Source organism: Bos grunniens, chromosome 2, assembly GCF_055505025.1.
Source record: "Bos grunniens cultivar Pamir isolate PY7600 chromosome 2, Bosgru_T2T1.0, whole genome shotgun sequence".
Classification (NCBI taxonomy): Eukaryota; Metazoa; Chordata; class Mammalia; order Artiodactyla; family Bovidae; genus Bos; species Bos grunniens.
Genome location: NC_141166.1, coordinates 37,569,056 through 37,587,844, shown reverse-complemented (window position 1 = coordinate 37,587,844; position 18,789 = coordinate 37,569,056). Strand labels below are relative to the sequence as shown.

The 18,789-nt window shown below is 36.2% G+C and overlaps 1 protein-coding gene across 6 annotated transcripts in view; it reads right to left on the bottom strand.

The window, feature by feature from the left end:
• Positions 1-8,829: 8,829 nt before the first annotated feature.
• The window catches only part of ERBB4 (erb-b2 receptor tyrosine kinase 4), a 1,279,082-nt gene continuing 1,269,122 nt past the window's right edge, over positions 8,830-18,789 (bottom strand). For 3 of the 6 annotated variants that reach the window (XM_086341936.1, XM_086341948.1, XM_086341940.1), the window contains 3 exons: positions 18,006-18,053; positions 16,902-17,199; positions 8,830-13,825 (listed from right to left, as the gene is read on the bottom strand). In XM_086341936.1, coding sequence (XP_086198062.1) covers positions 13,380-13,825; positions 16,902-17,199; positions 18,006-18,053 — 792 coding nt within the window. In that variant the 3' untranslated portion in view covers positions 8,830-13,379. The remainder of the gene's footprint in view (positions 13,826-16,901; positions 17,200-18,005; positions 18,054-18,789) is intronic. The other 3 variants (XM_086341945.1, XM_086341954.1, XM_086341953.1) reach the window with 1 other exon arrangement.

Genomic DNA, 18,789 nt, shown 5'->3' with positions numbered 1-18,789 from the left:
CTAAGACCCAACACAGCCAAATAAAATAAATATTTTAAAAATGAAAGTGAAAGTGAAGTCGCTCAGTCATGTCTGACTCTTTTGTGACCCCATGGACTGTAGCCCACCAGGCTCCTCCGCCCATGGGATTCTCCAGGCAAGACTACTGGAGTGGGTTGCCATTTCCTTCTCCAGGGGATCTTCCCAACCCGGGGATCGAACCCAGGTCTCCCGCATTGCAGGCAGATGCTTTAACCTCTGAGCCACCAGGGAAGCCCATTTTAAAAATAGTGCCCTTAAATTACAATTTATAAAATGATAATTCATATGATTAGCTTAGCACACTACCTAGTACATAATTGTTTTTCTCCCCCTTCTTCCACAATTTCTTTGAACTAATGTGGATTGTTCTTCAGGCTGCAAGATAGGAGACCTCCATGTTACCATGGAAAGCAGATTCAGAAAAAATCTTGGATTTTAAATTTCCTCTCTATTCTACTTTTAAATCTATAAAACATTTCTGACCTGGAAAAGAAGACTTGAGATGAAGAAAAAAACAATAGATTCTGGCTAATGTTCATCAATAGAATCTGATTCTATTCATAGAAATATGATTTTGTTTTGTACCTTCCCTTAGGTCAGTTTTGGAAATGCAAATGATTACATCCTTTTTCAGGAAGCCTGAGAAAGGGGTCTCACAGAATTTCACTTGTCCTTTGTTTAGAAGTAAACCAATGTGTGTCAGTAGATGTGTCAGTCTGGGGAGACTCAGGTAGCAGAACAAACTTTTCAGAGCTTCCAAGTAGTGTGTATGTGCCCATGTGAGCTCAGTTGTGTCTGACTCTTTGCGACCCCATGGACTATAGCCCACCAGGCTCCTCTGTCCATGGAATTTTCCAGGCAAGAATGCTGGAGTGGGTTGCCATTTCCTTGTTCAGGGGATCTTCCCAACCCAGGGATCTAATTTGGGTCTCTGTGTCTCCTGCATTGAAAAGCAGATTCTTTACCACTGAGCCACTTTAGAAGTCAAATAGTGCAAACAGCACTTTTACTATTTCCTCTAAAAAGGTCCAGGGATTTGTAAGGGAATCTGAGCACCATGGTCACATTAAAGGCATATGACTGTGGACTGCATTGGACCAAATGGCCAGATACCAGATGGGAATATAGATATCACAGTGGAAGACAGACTAAAAGAATGATCATTACCAACAATCAGAGCTATAGTGTATATTCTAACAGATGCTATTATGAGATATTGGTCAAGGCTAGACATTTCCCTCCATTGTCATAAAGCTACATCAATCATGCAGCAGAAAAATTTATGTTCACTCAATATCTTTGTATTCCCAAAGCTCTCTTGAACTTGGCTGGGACCGAGTGACTAGTTTTAAGTGATGGACTATGATATGTCACCACTAAGTTGTGGCAGGATAAAATTTTTTGACTATCCAGCAGTCTTTTTTCTATTACAGAGATTGTGGAGGTCGTATGCAGAGATAGACGATCCACAAAATAAAGCCTGGCTGGCCTTTTAAGGCATCATTTAGAAGCAAGCCATCAGGGGAATTCCCTGGCTGTCCAGTGGTTTGGACTCAGCTTTCACTGCCAAGGGCACAGGTTCAGTCTCTGCTTGGGAAAATAAAATACCACAAGCCAAAAAAGAAAAGAAAAAAGAAAGCTGTCAGACACACAGCAGAAATAAGCCTTTATGTGGTAAGTCAGTGATATTTCAGTGTTGTTTATCATGGTTACAGAATCTTGCAAATTCTTACTAATATACGTCTGTGAATTTAGATGTCACATATGAGAACAAGTAATGGGGAAGAATCTTAAACTGGTCAACTATCTTTCAGATTAATTTTGAAAAAATTTAATTGGTCAGTTTATTTTTTCTGCCTCTAAATAAACTGGAGATTTGGGAAGGGAATTAAATTTTACTACAGAAAAAAAATGTGTTTATCACACATCGGAGAAGGCAACGGCACCCCACTCCAGTACTCTTGCCTGGAGAATCCCAGGGACGGCGGAGCCTGGTAGGCTGCAGTCCATGGGGTAGTGAACAGTCGGACACGACTGAGCGACTTCCCTTTGACTTTTCACTTTTGTGCATTGGAGAAGGAAATGGCAACTCACTCCAGTGTTCTTGCCTGTAGAATCCCAGGGACGGCGGAGCCTGGTGGGCTGCTGTCTATGGGATCGCACAGAATTGGACACGACTGAAGCGACTTAGCAGCAGCAGCAGCATCACACATCTGAGTTTGAATATTTGAAGAAAAATAATGCTTGCTAATTCATTATAAATATTATAAGAGAAATATAATTTAGTATGCAGGGTAAGTTATTTTGATGTCAAGTGGATTTATGTCCCAGGAATGACCACTTTTTCTGCAGCCTGGAAAAGCTTTTTAACCTTACTAAAATTTACTTTCCTCATTTATGAAAAGAGGAAAATAATAATAACTTGTAAGGATGTAGTGAACATTAAATGAGACGATGAGTACAATGTTCTTAACAGAGGGCCAGGCATATGGGAAGCCTTCAGTCAAAGTCTATTACTATTTTAATGTTGTTATATGGGCTGGAAGTCCATATAAATATAATGCCTTTACACAGTAAAGGCAAGATGATTGAGTAAATCCAAATAATACACATAAGAAGATGATATAAGATATTTAAGGTAACTAGGATGAGATATTAAGGTTTTATTCTAAGGATATCTTATGATACGTATGTGCCTCTTGCCCTAGGGATCCATGGGCTACTAATAGAATATGTCCTTAAAGCTTGGAATCTTGGTTTTCCTTTGTTTCTAAAAGAGACAGAAAGATTGGATATATATTATTTTGTAGAACACACAATACTTATCTTCAAAATACAAGTAAATAGAAACAGGTTTGCAAGATGGGTATTTTTCTTTTAAGAATCTATGGGTAACTTGCAATAACAGGTATTTCAATATTCACATTCCCATGAGTACCATTTGGTTTAGTCTCCTGATTGCTATCTTGTGCTGAATCGTTCTGTTTATAGCTTTAAAATTGCTATCTGGGTGACAGTCTTCTGTTTCTAATCTTAAAATGGTTATCTAGTGGGTTTGCTCCCTATAGTTCATTGTACAGCTTGATAATACTGTGGAGGGAAATACAATTAGCTAACTATGCACCTGCTCAGTTTACAGTTTTATGAGTGTAACTTGTTCTATGATATACATCTTGGGGCTTGTGATGAAATTGCTTGAAAACAGAAATTCTGTATAAAACTTTGCAGTATATAAATATATCATAAATATTTTGTTTAATATGTTTTCACCATATTCCTTTTCTGTATGTATACAAACATATATGTGTGTGTATATATATATATATATATATATAGAGAGAGAGAGAGAGAGAGAGAGAGATCAATACATACATAAATATAGGTAGATATCTAGCTGGCTTGCAGGGTCTTAGTTCCCCAACCTAGCATCAAAACTGGGGCCCCAGCAGTGGAAACACCAAGCCTAACCACTGGACCACGAGGGAATTCCCTCATTGAAGTTTTGACATTGGTTCAGGATCAGATTGTATGCTGTATTTCAGAAGTTGCTTCCAGTAGCCATTTAGTAAACCCTAGAAAATTTATTGTCTTACTTATGAATTAGGTGTTTGATGTGAAGTTTCTCTTTCTTTAAACATTACCATACGTAATAACATTGCTAGAGCTAGGGATAGTTATATGCCATATTCTCTGATATATGTGTGGGGAATAGTGTGCTTTTACTGAGCAGATTTATAAGACCCTGAAAAAGGAGACTCTACTAGTAGGCTCCCCACATGGTCATTTTAAAAAATCTTTTTACTTGTGATTATGTTGCATTTATCTTTCTTGAGTGAAAAGAACCAGTTTCTTCATCACAGATGACTTGCTCCGGGGTAGTTTGAGTGAAGTTTTCAGAGCAGTCATCAAAGGACTAATGAAGACCTCTGGGGTCCTTGAATTGAGTCAATTTGTCAGCATGAATTATTCTCCAATCAAAATGAGATTTCTCTGCAGTATCAGGAGAAAGAGAAGTGTTTAACTAAGTGGAGGAAAGAAAGATACTTCAATCAGAAGATGCTGCTTTTAGGGTGAGGACTACCACTTAGAGATGGTCACTTGACTCTAGATTTGTTATTTTAGTCTTTTCTTATCTAGATGACTGCTATTTTAGTAATATCTCAAAACGGTGTGGTGAGTCAAAAACCTACATATGCGGATTAATACATGCTCAAGCACTGTACAATTGGTAGGTATTACAACTACTGTGAAAGAACTCATATGATGCCACTGGAAGTGTCAACTCTACTTTTTAAGATATTAAAGCAATAATAAATGCAAGTTGTTTCTCCCTCTTCCTTAGGCTATCATTGGGTAAAAGTTGATGTATCTCACCATGAACACAGTGAAATGACAATGATCACAAAAGAACAGATCAAAATATTAAAGGGAGAGAATGTGTTCATGTCCATGCAAAGAGCAGAGGTCTAATCAACAGGATATTTAAAGATCTATAACTGAGCAAGTTAAAGACAACTTATTTCAAAATATTTGAAAATATATATTTTTTGTTCACCCTTTCAGTTGACACCATTTGTATTCAAATGACCAAAATAGTTTGAAAGAGTACTTGTGTTGAATGAGAAATTATTGGAATATAAAGGATTAAGAAACAATAATTAAAATAGAAAAGTTAGAATAAAAAAAAAGGTGTTGGGAGAGGATCTTATTCACATCATTAATGTCTCTGAAATCACTCTCCCCTCTTTCCATGGGCTTGTCCCAAATCATCTCAGTGACTGACTGTTTACAGTCCCTTTTTCTCTCCCTAACTTCAAGCATGGTACTAGCATTTGATATTCCTTATAACAAAAGATTTGCTGGCACCATTTTTATAAACTAAAATGAGTGCAGAAAGGAAAAAATCATAAAAATATTAATGTTATTTGGATACAACTTACCAAATATTTCATAATTTTTTAAATTCCCAAAGCAACAAACCAACCATGGTGAATTAAGTCTGCACAGATGAATGAGTCTGCACATGTCAATAGGCTTTTGTGCTAGACGGTAAAAACATATGGAATGTGTTACATTCCAAACAATCAAAGGGTTCTGAAGAATCATTAATGAGGTTCATAAATATGGACAAAAATAAGCCCATTTTCACATCTTCTGATTATTAAATCTAGAACAAATCTTCTTCTTCTTCAATTGGCTTTTCTTATAACATATTTCTGACACAGAAGAGAACATTTGTTTCATATTTTATTGAATTTCATTTATATTAAATTAAAAATATATTTCTGACAGATTCATGTAACAAAAAGGCAGAACAGTTTTCAAATTGTTCAGCTGGGATGATCAGTATGGAATGAGGCAAAGCAGGTCGCATTCTATAATTGCCTGTACAGGTACAATTCTTTCCCAAGAGCCAAGAGAGGATCCTTGAGAACTAACAGAAAAGCCTAATTACAGAAATTTAAAATACTGTTTGTCCCTCATTCTCAAATAACAACAGAAAATGGGAGAAGGGAAGGAGGATGGGGTGAAAGGCTAGAAGGGAGGAAAGAACAAGGGAAATTATACTAAAAATATACCTAACATTAAAAAAGTTAGTATGTGTTAAGTGCATAATCCTTCATAGATAAAATAGAAAAAAAAAATCAAAATAACATTACACCACACACAATTGGCATATCCTATTGTGTAAGCGAGTGCAGAGGTTGAACACGTCACCATAGTGCTGAACACAGAATCACAAGTAATGTCAGAATGATAACTTCCAACCCAAAAAAACAATCACAAGCCAATTACTTATATACAAATCAACCCTAAAGACAATTATGTTCCAAATAAAGATGTCCACAGAGGAAAATCAAAGCAACAGTATCCCTATTTACAAATGCAACTAGCCATGTCTTTAACAAGCTATAAAAATACTATTCACATTTTCAAACATACAGTAGTAGTTTTTGTTTGTTTATTTCAAAAAGGCAGCTAACTTTGAACACTGGGATTTAAATGAAACATCAATGGCTTACCAGCTAGGTATTCTTGCACCCCTGTCCTTTGAAGATACTTCAGAAGAGAGAGGGCTTGTTTTCTGTTTACAAGTTAAGAACATAAGGAAATGAATACAAATGTATATAATACCTTAAGCCTCTGCCTTTTTGGTAAAGTGTCTCCCTTTATCACCTGAACTGATCTTAGTCAACTACTCTGATGCATGTATGAGATGAGTGCTTGAGAGAGGATTTCATGTGACTTATTATTTATTTATTTATTTATTTTTGTGCTCTGAACTATCTAGCAGATCAATTTCATTTTCATTTGACCTTACTGTAATGGTGCTCAAGAAAGATGAACAAGTAGTCAGGTCGTGTGAAAATGCAGTTTTGACCTGCAGGAACTCAAGTTCCTGGTGCTCACAACAAGAGATGTAGGCACACCAGCCAGTGAGATGTGCATTCAAAGTTAGCTGCCCTCGCACAGCTGCTCAGTTTAATAATCGACCCATTTAACAGCAGTACCAATTTATGCTACATATTCCAAAGTACCTTACTTTAAAAGAACAGCTTACATATCTACACTTAGAAAATAACTTCCGCAGTTGATTACTGAAGTAATCCCAAAGGATTCTTGGAGTGCTATGCTGTAACCCCCTTGCTCCCCCCACCCAGCCCCTGAGAGATCCAGAAATATACAGGAAAATGACTCTCACATTAGGGAAAAGGTACAACCCCCACCCACCCCCCCCCCCCATTAACTGAAAAATCTGGAAATGATACTCAAGAATCAGGTGATGTCATTACTTAGGAGGTATGATTTGCTTTCCTTCAAAACAGCTACAGGCCTGGGGAAAAAACAGCTACACATCAGGGATAAAAATAGCACTAAAGGCAAAGTGGTTTGGACAAGTTAGGCTATTGCCTACAGGTATGAAATTTTGTTTTCTTGTATTTGTATATTTGAGCAAATATAACCACATGTCATGGTGATACAGGTAAAATTCTTAGAGCACTGAAAGAAAAATGTCCTGAAAGAGCAAAAGTAGAGAAAAAAATGGCGATTTATTAGACAACATGGACTTTCGTTTCTGTGAAACCGCATTCATTATATATTTGTCAGATGGATGAACGATCCAGTAAAGAGTTACAGGTGGTTCTCGGAGCTGAATAGTCTTTACCATTATAAGACTCTTCGTTATGGAAAAACACACACACACACACACACACACACACAAACATATAGCAGCTGTAAAATATTTGCAATCAGGAGCAAAGTAAGATAAATAAAGTCAATACTTTGCTGGCATAATAACTTATTAGAATGTAAAGTTTTTATGAAATGATTAAATCTAAAACCTACCAAATGTATGTGCACATATGTGTTTCAAGATTCATCACAGGCTGACGAATTCTTACAAAGGACGAAGTAAGAGACTCAATCTTCATGGAAAAGCATAATTTTAATTACATAAAGCATACTCTGTGCAGTCATTTATTTAAGAAATAATTTAAACAATGTCCAGATTGTTAGTACCTTTTATGGAAAAGTCAGACGTTTGAGGGCAGAGGCTAAATCAGTATTTCACAAAGCAACATGTGGGACCTCAGAGTTCTATTATGGCTTGAGACAGGCACAGCATCACGAGGGCCACTTTGAACTGAGGTGGCAGTAAGTGAGGAAAACAGAGTAACCATGCCAATAGGAAAAGAAGTAAGGCCAGGATTTTCCTATAATGTCCAGAGAAAAATGAATTTTTCTGTGATTTCTAACAAGATAATCACTTACTTGCAGAGCTGACTATCAAAGAGTATTTTCCAGGGTAAGCATGTGAATACCTCCATGAAATTAGGGCTTAGAGTCTTTTCAGCTCATGACTAGAGAAGCATTTCTGTGCCCTAAAGATCACCTGACTCTGAAGAGGTGAGGCAGGGGTCTGCAAAAGTGACATGTCTTACATTTTTGCAACTCTATAAAATCAGGGGACTTGAATCAAGGGTCTAAATTTTATTTATTTATTTAGTTTTTACAGAGACTTCTTTTTTAATGAAAAGAACAAAGCAGCCCATGGTGTGAAAAATCGTTTCCATATAAAAACACAAGGGCTCCTCACCCAACATGGTGCCCACGAGAGCTTCATGTTTGCAATTGTGGAAAGAACAACTCTTGCAAAGTTTCTCTGGGATTATAAAAGATTGCAATACTTTTACCCAGAGGTATAAACAACATCAAGGTCTCCACTGATACTGTTACTCTAAAATGATGTCCAGTCTATATCTCTGTAATATTATTCCTTCTTAAGCAAATGGCAGGAGATATGAGTCTGCCTTTAGGTGTCTGCATGGGTACAAGACTGTCCTTTAAAGGCCATATATACTGAGAAGCCTTTAAAGGACAGTCTTGTACCCATGCAGACACCTGGGGACGCAAAGAGTTGGACACGACTGAGCGACTTCACTTTCACTTTCTTTCACTTTCATACTGAGAGGCCAGGCAGAATTCTCTGCCTTCAGCATAAACAGCAGATTTACTTTTCTGGCTTTTCGACAACTAGACACTTATCCACCCGAAATTCTCATCAGTCCTATTAAAAATTATCTGGTTATTAACTAGTTCTCATCGGTCCTATTAAAAATTATCTGGTTATTAACTAGAGTCCAAAATAATGGAAATACAGCAGCTTGCTTTAGTATTTATTTCTCAGAATATTGTTAATAAATTCCTTGGATTCTTTTTGGAAATGGGACGGTATCATGGAAAAAAGAAAGGATATATCACAAAATTAAATGCATTTTGTTTGTTTGCTATATGGTGCCACTCATTCTTTTGTCTCTGCATAAGGTAATAGAACATTTTCATTTCCTTCACTTCATTTTGAAAATTCTTACTTAAAGTCATATTTGCCTGTTAAACGCTACAAGGTGGTGTTTTGCAAAACAAATCTGAAAATTTTCTCTTTACATGGAAAACATTTTACAAGCAGTCAAGGAATAAGAGAATGGGAAAAGAATTGTAATGCTTTAAAGCAAGTTTTCATTAGTGAAACTCACTTTTTACATGCCTACTTTCAGCTAAACCTAACAAATAATAAATTTAAGTGACAAACATTTTTTTACTACACAAAATCCATCCTACATCTTCATATCCTGCATTTTATTTTGCTACGTTATTTTTGTGATTAGTTTCCTAGTTTGATAGTATTAAAATCATTTAACATATCTTAACCTAACTAAATCTACGTCTTACAGCATTATCATGGTTCTGCCCAGATATATACAAGCTCTCATGGTCACCTTTTCTATTACCTTATGAACTACATATACTAGTTAAATAATCAACATTTATAGATGGATGAATAATTCAAGTTTTGAAATAAAGTTTAGATAGCTCTAGAAAAACATGTATTTACATCCTTCCCTGTCAAGCTTAACCAATTTCCTTTTTTTTTTTTTTAATTTTTGACACTTCAAAAAGCATGTTGATAACCCTTCCAACTTCATCTACGAGCAGAACCTCACAGTCCTGCTGGTTTGTCCTAGGCATTGGAAATATACATGATCTTCATGCCAAGTCCTGATTTACAAGGTATTAACATATACATTATACACTTAAAATAACACTATTTCTCTTCTCCAGCTACAAATATTCATTCTTCCTGATCTACTAAGAAAACAAACTCAAATTTTTGCTTTATACATTTTAATCTGATTTGAGTTTTGCATTGATTTTTTATTCCATGTCAAGAATATTACTCAAGAAAGAACTCTGCTCCTCAACTGTGCCACTAGTAATTTAGAAAATCAACTGTTATCCAGTAGTTCAAGCACCTTTTTGTGGTTCAGGATGCTTTGTGGTTTTGGGTCTACCTTGGTTTAGAAGACATCTTTTCTTACCTATCTAAGAACTACTGCCCTGAACAACCAATTAGTTATACAGTTTTTCTTACCTGGAAATAAGATTCCCCAAGATAGGTCTAAGCTACAAGATTTGATGATTAAAAAAAATACAGTCTGTGTAATTTGACTATTTTCTTCAAATTTACTTAATTGGTTCTGCATATTTGCATTAATACAACTAGCCTGATATCCCAGTGCACTTTGAAGGCTTTAATTGGTATTTTAAAATTTCATTCTATTGAGTCGAGTGAGTTATTCTTTGGAACAAATAAACTTTTTTTTTCTCCCTTTCATACACTTTGAAATATGTTTTCCTGGGGGACAAAAATAAAACAAAAGAGAAACTCTTAAAACAACTGAAATCAAGTATGTACTAGAGAAATCATTCAAAAGGAACAATTAGATTCTTGTGAAGCATTTTAGGTCATTTTGGATTATACGTGAATCTATCTCCAGTTATTAGTACCTGTTTAACATAAGTCTTATGTTCCCAGGATGAAGGAGATACTACCTTTACTGAATATACTTCTATTACCTTAACAGTAAAATAATTTTCTTTCCTTCTCTAAGTGATTCTGCTTGTCATTTTCCCCAAAAAACTGTATGAATATCGTAAATCAGGAGAAAAAGTCAAGCTCTAGTATCCAACAAGGATACTGTCAGTGGTAAGTTGGTACAGATTTATCTAGAAAAAGAAGTTTCTATCTAAACTTCTATAAATGATGATGTGAGGACTGCTTTTCCTGGAGACTCCTCTGACTAGGTAGAAGAACTCTGAGCTCTTAGGCTGTGGCCCTGAATCATCCTGTCTTCACCCCTGGGAAATTCATGTTTGAACTTCATTGTAAGACCTCTCAAAAAACGCCTCCTTACTCGACCTCATTCTTTTAGTTTCCCTCACTTTTCACAACTTCAGAAGAAATCAATTCCAATGTCTGCAATGTTCTTGGGCAAAAACCAACATCTACTGCTGATTTAATGGTTAAGTTAGAATCCGGAAATGACACTTAGCCAGTGATATAATACCCTTCTAGACCAGTTTGCGTTTGGATGATAACACTGAAACTATCCTATGTGTTACCTTCAGTAACTTGTAGGACGTTTCACTCATGTCCCAGATGAGTTCACAGAAGATCTTTTAACAAACAGCTGATTTTATATGATTGTTCAAAAAAGAGTCCATGCAATTGTATTCTTTGAATTATAAAAAAAATTAAATGTCATTCCAAATACATTTTAATTGTAAAATTTTAAAGTTAGGGATAGTATTGCATTTATCTGGGTGTTCCCCACATAACACAGTGCTTTTAGTAGACTATAAATAAATATGAGTTGAAAAATAAGGGAGCTGAATGGGTGGAGAGACTTACTTTTTCAAAATAGGCAGAAACCTAGATTTCTTGTCATTTTTTCCCCTACTGTTTCCCATGGAGATTTTCAGTCTGTTTTCAATTAGGTGATTCATTCTGGAGAAGGAAATGGCAACCCACTCCAGTATTCTTGCTTGGAGAATCCCATGGATGGGGGAGCCTGGCAGGTTACAGTCCACGGGGTCGCAAGAGTTGGACACGACTTAGCGACTAAACTACCACCACCAGGTGATACATTCAAATTCTAATATTTTATCCCTGGAAAGAAATATAGTTTACAAAATTCCAAATAAATTGGGGCATATTTTCCTAGAAGGGGCAGATTTATATCCAATTTTTCTAACTGCTGACCTGAGGCCTCCATTTTTCTGAAAACTCAACCCTATCCTTTGTTTCTATTGCTCATCTTAACTCAATAGGTATTCTTCAAAATGATACACAATAAAGATGGCTCTAGAACTAGGATGCTGTTTGAAGAAAAAGAGTTATATAACGTATCAAAAGGGTAGTACGTTGTATATTAAAATAATTACATGAGAAACTTTTTTCACATTTATTTACAACTTTTAACCCAAGGATCTATCTAAAGCAGTGAATGTTTATTTCTTTTTGTTATACCAATTTATGTGCAAAGTTACCTTCCACTTAATATAAATGAGTCTTATACTAAAAATTCCATGGAATTTAAGCCAATCCTTACTTGCATTCCTTCAAATGGAGTGTATAAACTGAACAACTTTCCTCATGTAGAAAATGGGATATTACATGTGGAGCATGTACTGACTCTTTTGCCATAATCCCCTGATATTCTTCCAAAATCCTAACTTGCTTGGTTTGGCATTTCCACAGTCTTTCTTTATCTTAGCTCTTTAAAAAAAATGTACTCAAATGTGTTATTTTGCTGGTTGCTTCCATATTGCTTCATTCAAAATCCAAAATGAAGTTCAGAAAGAGAACAAATAAAATTACAGCTCAAGTGCAAACTACATTTCTGAGTATCTGTCAGGTAGACATACTCAATCCAGTGTGTTTCTTCCAGTTCAAAGGATTCCCCATTGGACCACCCCTGAAAGTGTCAGTAGGTTTTATGAACCACGCACAACTGTCTCTTAGTTTCCCTTCTATTCTTAACATTATTACTACCTATCAAGTACTGTCTTTCATAGAGGGGAAGAAAATGAAGAATATAAAGGAATGGAGGGAGGAGAATCCATATTCAATATTGTAAAACACAAAAGTTTGATTTAATGTTATATTTGACCAATACCTTGGCCTCCCCTTCTAATTTTAAAGACTGTATATTTAAAATAGTGGCCATTTCACCATATTAAAATATCTCTTTTTACAATTCTTTCAATTTATAGCAACACCTAAGAAGGTTTGATGTAAAAATCTTTGCAATTACAAATTAAAGCTGAAGATATAGGAGAAAGTAATATGAAGAAACAGATCAAAGCAAAACAAAGTGATAAAATAAAAAAGCTCCCCAAACATAATTACTGGTTATAACTTGGATGAAGATTCAAAAATTATGAAGGCTGAGTTGGCCATTCTTGCTTGTCAAGACAGAAACTGGTGGAGAACGAGTTTGGATTTTCAATCTTAAGTTACTATCATACATTATAGAAAAGGTTATCGTTTTGTTCTACTGAAAACGTCCTTAGGATTACCAGGGATGTTGAAAATATACGGATCAGTTCCTGCAGATAGGAACAGATAGCTTGGATCTTTCAAGCATCTGCTTTGAAAGAAAGGAAGGAAGGAATAAAAAGAAAAAAAATGGTGGGGTGTGGGACGTGGAGAACTAGTTTGACGGCAGGCAGTATTGCCTCCTATTTGCGTGTCCTTTTCTAGCTGTTCCAGTCTCCTGGCCAACCCATGCAGAGAAATGAAGAAGCAGTGTGGTTCCTCCTCTCTTTCTCTTTCAGTCCTTCCTTCTAATGTTCAAGTTAGATAAGCACAAAATTAGCATTGCATCTCTATAGCTTCCACTGGGAAGTGTCAAAACTACTGGCCTTGGGAGTAGAAGGAAGAAAACAAGAGAAAGAGAGGCCGCGGGAAATGAGAGTGGGTGTGTCTCTCCACCCGGAAACCACTGCGGAGCTCACACCACAGTATTCCGGTGTCTGTAGGGCGGCGGAGGCAGCACAGTGCCTGGCTTCAGCGAGAACTCAGAGAGGTATTCGGGATTCTCGGCCACAATAGGCCGGATCCGTCCATTTTGTTTATAAAAATATTTTGTGCTGTACTCCTGCAGGTAGTCTGGGTGTTGAAGGGTGCTCCGAGGTGGCAGGCTGTGGTTCCAGTAGTCGGGGTTGTCGAATGCTTTCTTGGCTTTCTCTGGCACAGACAGTACGCTGTTCTTCAGGTACTCGGCGTTCCCCAAGGCGTTGGCAAAGGTGTTGAGGTACAGCGGCTCGTTTACATACTCATCCTCTGCCTTGGGTGGACCACTGGAAGCGCTGTGATATTCGGGATTATCCAAAGCCTGAAGGTCTCCATTTTTCCTCCGAGAAACGAAAGGGTTCTCCTCCACAGGGTTCAGGTATTCTGATGGAATACAAAAGTATCAGTTAACATCTACTTTCTGGAAAATGTAATTCTGGCCATGGTTATACAGGACGGTTAGTTTCCTTTTCCAGAACAATAAAGCCACGGGTTTCATGAATTTTCCCCAAAACTATTCTGTTGATTACAACTGTCATAGGAAAGACGAGTAAGTGGGCAAAAACATGTTAGTGACAAAACAAGGCACCAACAGGGCCAACGTCAGAGTTCCTATCCTTCAGAAAGAAGGAAAGACCGTTCTTCTTTCCTTCTAATTGTATTTGTCTCTCCTACATATTGCAGAAGGAAAATGGCAACCCACTCCAGTATCTTTGCCAGGAGAAGTCCCTGGACAGAGTAGCTTGTCGGGGTACAGTCCATGGGGTCGCAAATGGTCAGACACGACTGAGCGACTCACACTCCTACACATGGGGCCGGTTGTTTAAATGCTTCTGTTTTTTAGAAGTTAGTCATTTCTGTTAGAAAATCAAACAACCTATCAGGATTAAATAGCCTTTAACTGTGGAGAAGTGAGAATTCTAAAAATAGTGTTGGAAAATCAAGATTAACTCCATGCCATAATAAATGAATGAAGTAAAAGAATAGTGTTTCTTAGTCTATGTATTTGCTGGGAATGTCTGCATAAGTAATAACGGTTTGATTATAGATGTTCCCTCAGAAAGATAAACACACAGGGAAGAAAACATCTAAGGAAAAGACTCAACTAATCAAATCAGATAAATAGCTAACATGCTTTTAAATTGACTTGCTTGATAGTACGTAAGCTTAACAATAAATATAATTGTAACGTTTATTTCCAGTAGCTAATCATAATCATAAGATAGCAAACTATAGTTTGAATCATATGAAATTACTGTTTTGTAGGTTGAAACCAGTCTTAGAGCAGCTATTTTGTATGATTCAATATAATAAATTTATCTAGAATAGGTTTGGCCTAGAATTTTTTTAAAAAATGCTGCTAGTTAATACTGCTTCCCTCAAGTTTAATTCTACCCCTTTGTTTATAGTGTAGACTATACATAGACATATCGACACATATGTAGCATATCCTCTTTTTAAATATATGCACAAAAATGACACTTTAGCTATTCCTATTTTGGTGTCAGGGTGGGAAGAGGGCCTGTTTGTTGAGATACTACCATTCTGAAACAAACTTCCTATCCTCCATACCAAACTTGACAACATAGAGAGAAAAATCTTATCAATCCAGGGTTATTTTTTCCTGGATATAGAGCTGTTGGATATAGTTAACTATTTAGCATCATGTGCAAGTTAAGAGACAGTAATGAAAAATCCCATGGACAGAGGAGCCTGGTGGGCTACAGTCCATGGGGTCACAAAGAGTTGGACATGACTGAGGACTGAGCAAAAAGTAATAATAATAATGAATATCCTACCATCAAATTCACAGATTATAGTTCAGTATCTTACAAGGCACTATCACTTCATCCTCACAACAATCCTGTGAAAAAGGCATGCAAACTGTATTTTTCTAGCTTTGTAGACAGAAAATCGGGATTAAATGATGTATGAAGGATACAATTAGCGTTGAAGTAGAATTCAAATTCCCTAACTTATATTGAAAGATCTTCTTGTTCTATGGCATGGTTTTCACTGTTGCCCTTATAGGAAGGAGTAGGTTGAACTTTATACTTCATCACAAGTTTTAATTTGAATGGGTCTCAAAGCTACTGTCATTTTAAGAAAAATATATAAAAAAGAAAAACTTTAAGGGAGTCAGAATTGGATTTTTCTTACTAGATTCCTGAAATTTCTCCATTGAAAATATAGGTATGTCTATACTAAAATTATCTGCTCTCTGAGAACTGGGCTAGAATAGAATAACCTTCTACAGAAACGTGGGTTTCTTAGTACACAGAGATAAAATCTGGGGATGGTCTACCTACTGTGAGTCTACACAGACTGAATTGCTTTTCTCTTGGAAGGTTCAAGGTACCTTTTCTCAATATAATCTGCTCATCTATTGTCCTAATGCAAATTCGTATAGCCATGTGGTTCCGTAGACGAATAGTTTTATGGTTGAGCTGAGAATCTTCCCGGGGAACATTCCACTTTCTGAAGGATCTGCCAAATCTTCCCAAAACCTACATTTGTGTCACTACTAGGCTACTCAAACTTCCAATTCTTCATTACAGTAATATTTTCATACATATGGAAGTGGATATATTTTAATAGGTTATTGATAATATGTACTTAGTGATGCCTTAACTGAATATTACAAAAGTGAATATAACTACATATTAAGGGAGATAAAGGACCTTCATACAGAGTCTTAAAATATAATTTACTGTGACACTAAGACTCTGGGACACAGTCATCAGTTTTTAATAACAGTCATCCATCTTCTCTTTTTTTCTGATGCTGTTAACATAGAAGGAAAGAGTTTTTTTCAAAATTGAAATTTATTTGGATATTTAACATGCCTACTACGAACTTTGTAAAGTTATTGCTGTGCTTCCTAAAACCATAAACTATGAATATTTTCAAGATGTGATGGTATACATATAAGTATATGGAGGGCCAGAACTTTAATTTTTGAAATGTACCCTATCAGAAGTCATAATTTCCTATAATAAGCTGGGTCATTTAAATGACACCATTTTAATGCATCAATCAAATCTTTTATTGATGCCATCAAAAGCTTTGGACACTTTTACCAATAATACCAGTTTTTATGATCACCAGTGGAGCAAGGGTTCTGAAATCTTGTGATATGCTGCCTCATTTAAATACTCCAATAAAGTTATGTTTATATCAGTGCTTCTCAAGCTTAATTGTGCATAAAAGTCTCCTGGGGATCTTGTTCAAATGCAGATTCCTAATCAAGTGGGGTCTGAGATTCCAGTTTCTAAAAAAGCCCCTAGATGATGTGGATGCTGTTAATTCAGATAGCCTACTAGGAGTAGCAGTGTCTAGGCCTTTTGTGGGTCACAAATGTTACACAGGCAAATGGTTTGGCAATTTCCCTTCTAGACTTTGCTTATGTTGATGAAAGTAAATGTCAAATGCCAATCATTTCTGAGCATTCTGTTTGTACCTTGTTTGGGTTTGTCTCGCATAGGAGTCATGTAACCTTCTTCATCCAGCTCTCCTCGTGGGCTCCGTTCTGGGGCAAACACTGTGGGGTCAGCGCTGTATCTCTGGGTGCTACTGTCCTCTTGGACATGGGGTGCCATGGATTTGCGTAAGGTGCCATTACAGCAGGAGTCATCAAAAATCTCTGCAGTAGCCCCCTGAGCAATGGGGGCTTCTGGGATTGTGCTGGTGGTGGCCCTGTAGGGCACGGGCACTCCTTGTTCTGCAGCGAAGCCCCCGTCTCGGTAGACAAACTGGTTCTGTCAATAGTAGAAACACATTTGGAGACCAAAGTTATTGGGAGGAATAGCAATCAAAAATGTGGATGTTAATAACCAAGAGGATACAGAAGTTTGTCTTTCAGAGCAAAGTCAGAGTTTATTCTTTTTTTTCCCCCCTAATAGTTAATGAGTCTGAGTTATAGACTAGAAACACCTAATATTCTAATTTTGTCCTATAAAGTAAATCAATTGTGGGAAAACAATTTGGAAATATATGTTTTAATTTTACTAACCACCTGACACATGGTCTAATAAAAAGTATTTCATATTCTTTCCCACAACTGCCTATTTTTAATGTAAAAATTCAAAGTGAATTTTCAAGACAAATGGCAATGTCATTAACTATAGGCAGTTGCCATTATGAACAGAAGCCCAGTGATGACATTTGAATGGTGAGAGTTCCTTACTGCCTTCTAGTCTATTGTTACTATAATTTTGAGTCTATAGTACATAACTGGAAAATCATCACCAAAATTCTGACTTTTTAGCACAAGACCTATAATCATGGACATAAAGATAACCTCCTTACCCAGAAGCATAATGTATGAGCCCAGGTAAATTTTTCAGATGAAAATCAAAAGCTACTGTGGATGAATGATACCTTAGCTCTGGATTATCTACTGAGATAAAACATATCTACATAGGCAGCTACACAAGCTACAGTAAATTCTTAACACACTGTTGGCAAAGGCAAAATGAGGAAATTATGGTGAGACGAGACAGAGGAAACATGGTAGGCAAAGACCAAAATCCTAAAAGATGAAGGTTGATTGTGAAATACTTACTCCTGACATAGGGGTGTAGGCAGGAGGAGGGCTGTGTCCAATTTCACTCTAATAGGAAAGAAAAATGGAATGATGGATATAATAAGAGGTGATATGAATGGGAAAAAAAAGAAAAGAAAAAGAAAAGCCACATGAGTTGTATGAACCAATAGGGAACATGTGCACAACAGTGATGTTTGCTAAACAGCAAAATTTTATGTACTCTGATCTCAAGAACGTTTATTTATATATTTTGAGAGTACTATATATAATTCAGTCCTTGTAAAGGAAAATTAAAAAGAAAAATTTTAAATGCATTAAAAATTATGTTGACAATAAATATTCTTCTGATGAACCCTGAAAGAAAGGGAAAAGTAAATAATAAACTAGAGTTATAAACAAAGAATGCTTTCCTCTGTTATACTTTAGGTGACTGGAATGATCCCATATCACCACATTAACTTTTCTCCTATAAGAAGCTTATCTAAAAAGAGATGGAAGTAGATATCAATTTTCTTGGAATAATTTTTGTTATCAAATTACATTTATTCTTTATCACTTCAGCTAAGTGTCAGCTTCTCAACCTTTTCTTATAGAAAGGGTAAATAATATTTTCTCATTAGTCTCTTTTTAAGTGAACAAACAGCAGAAAATCTTGAAAAATTGGTTTCTTTCCTGGAAACATGCTTTACATACATTACTTTTATGTATTTAGAATCAGTTGAAATTAGATAGCAATTAGAAAAAAAAAACCAAAAAGACATATTCTTATGGCTTACAACTCTAACCTATGGGTTAAATAAAA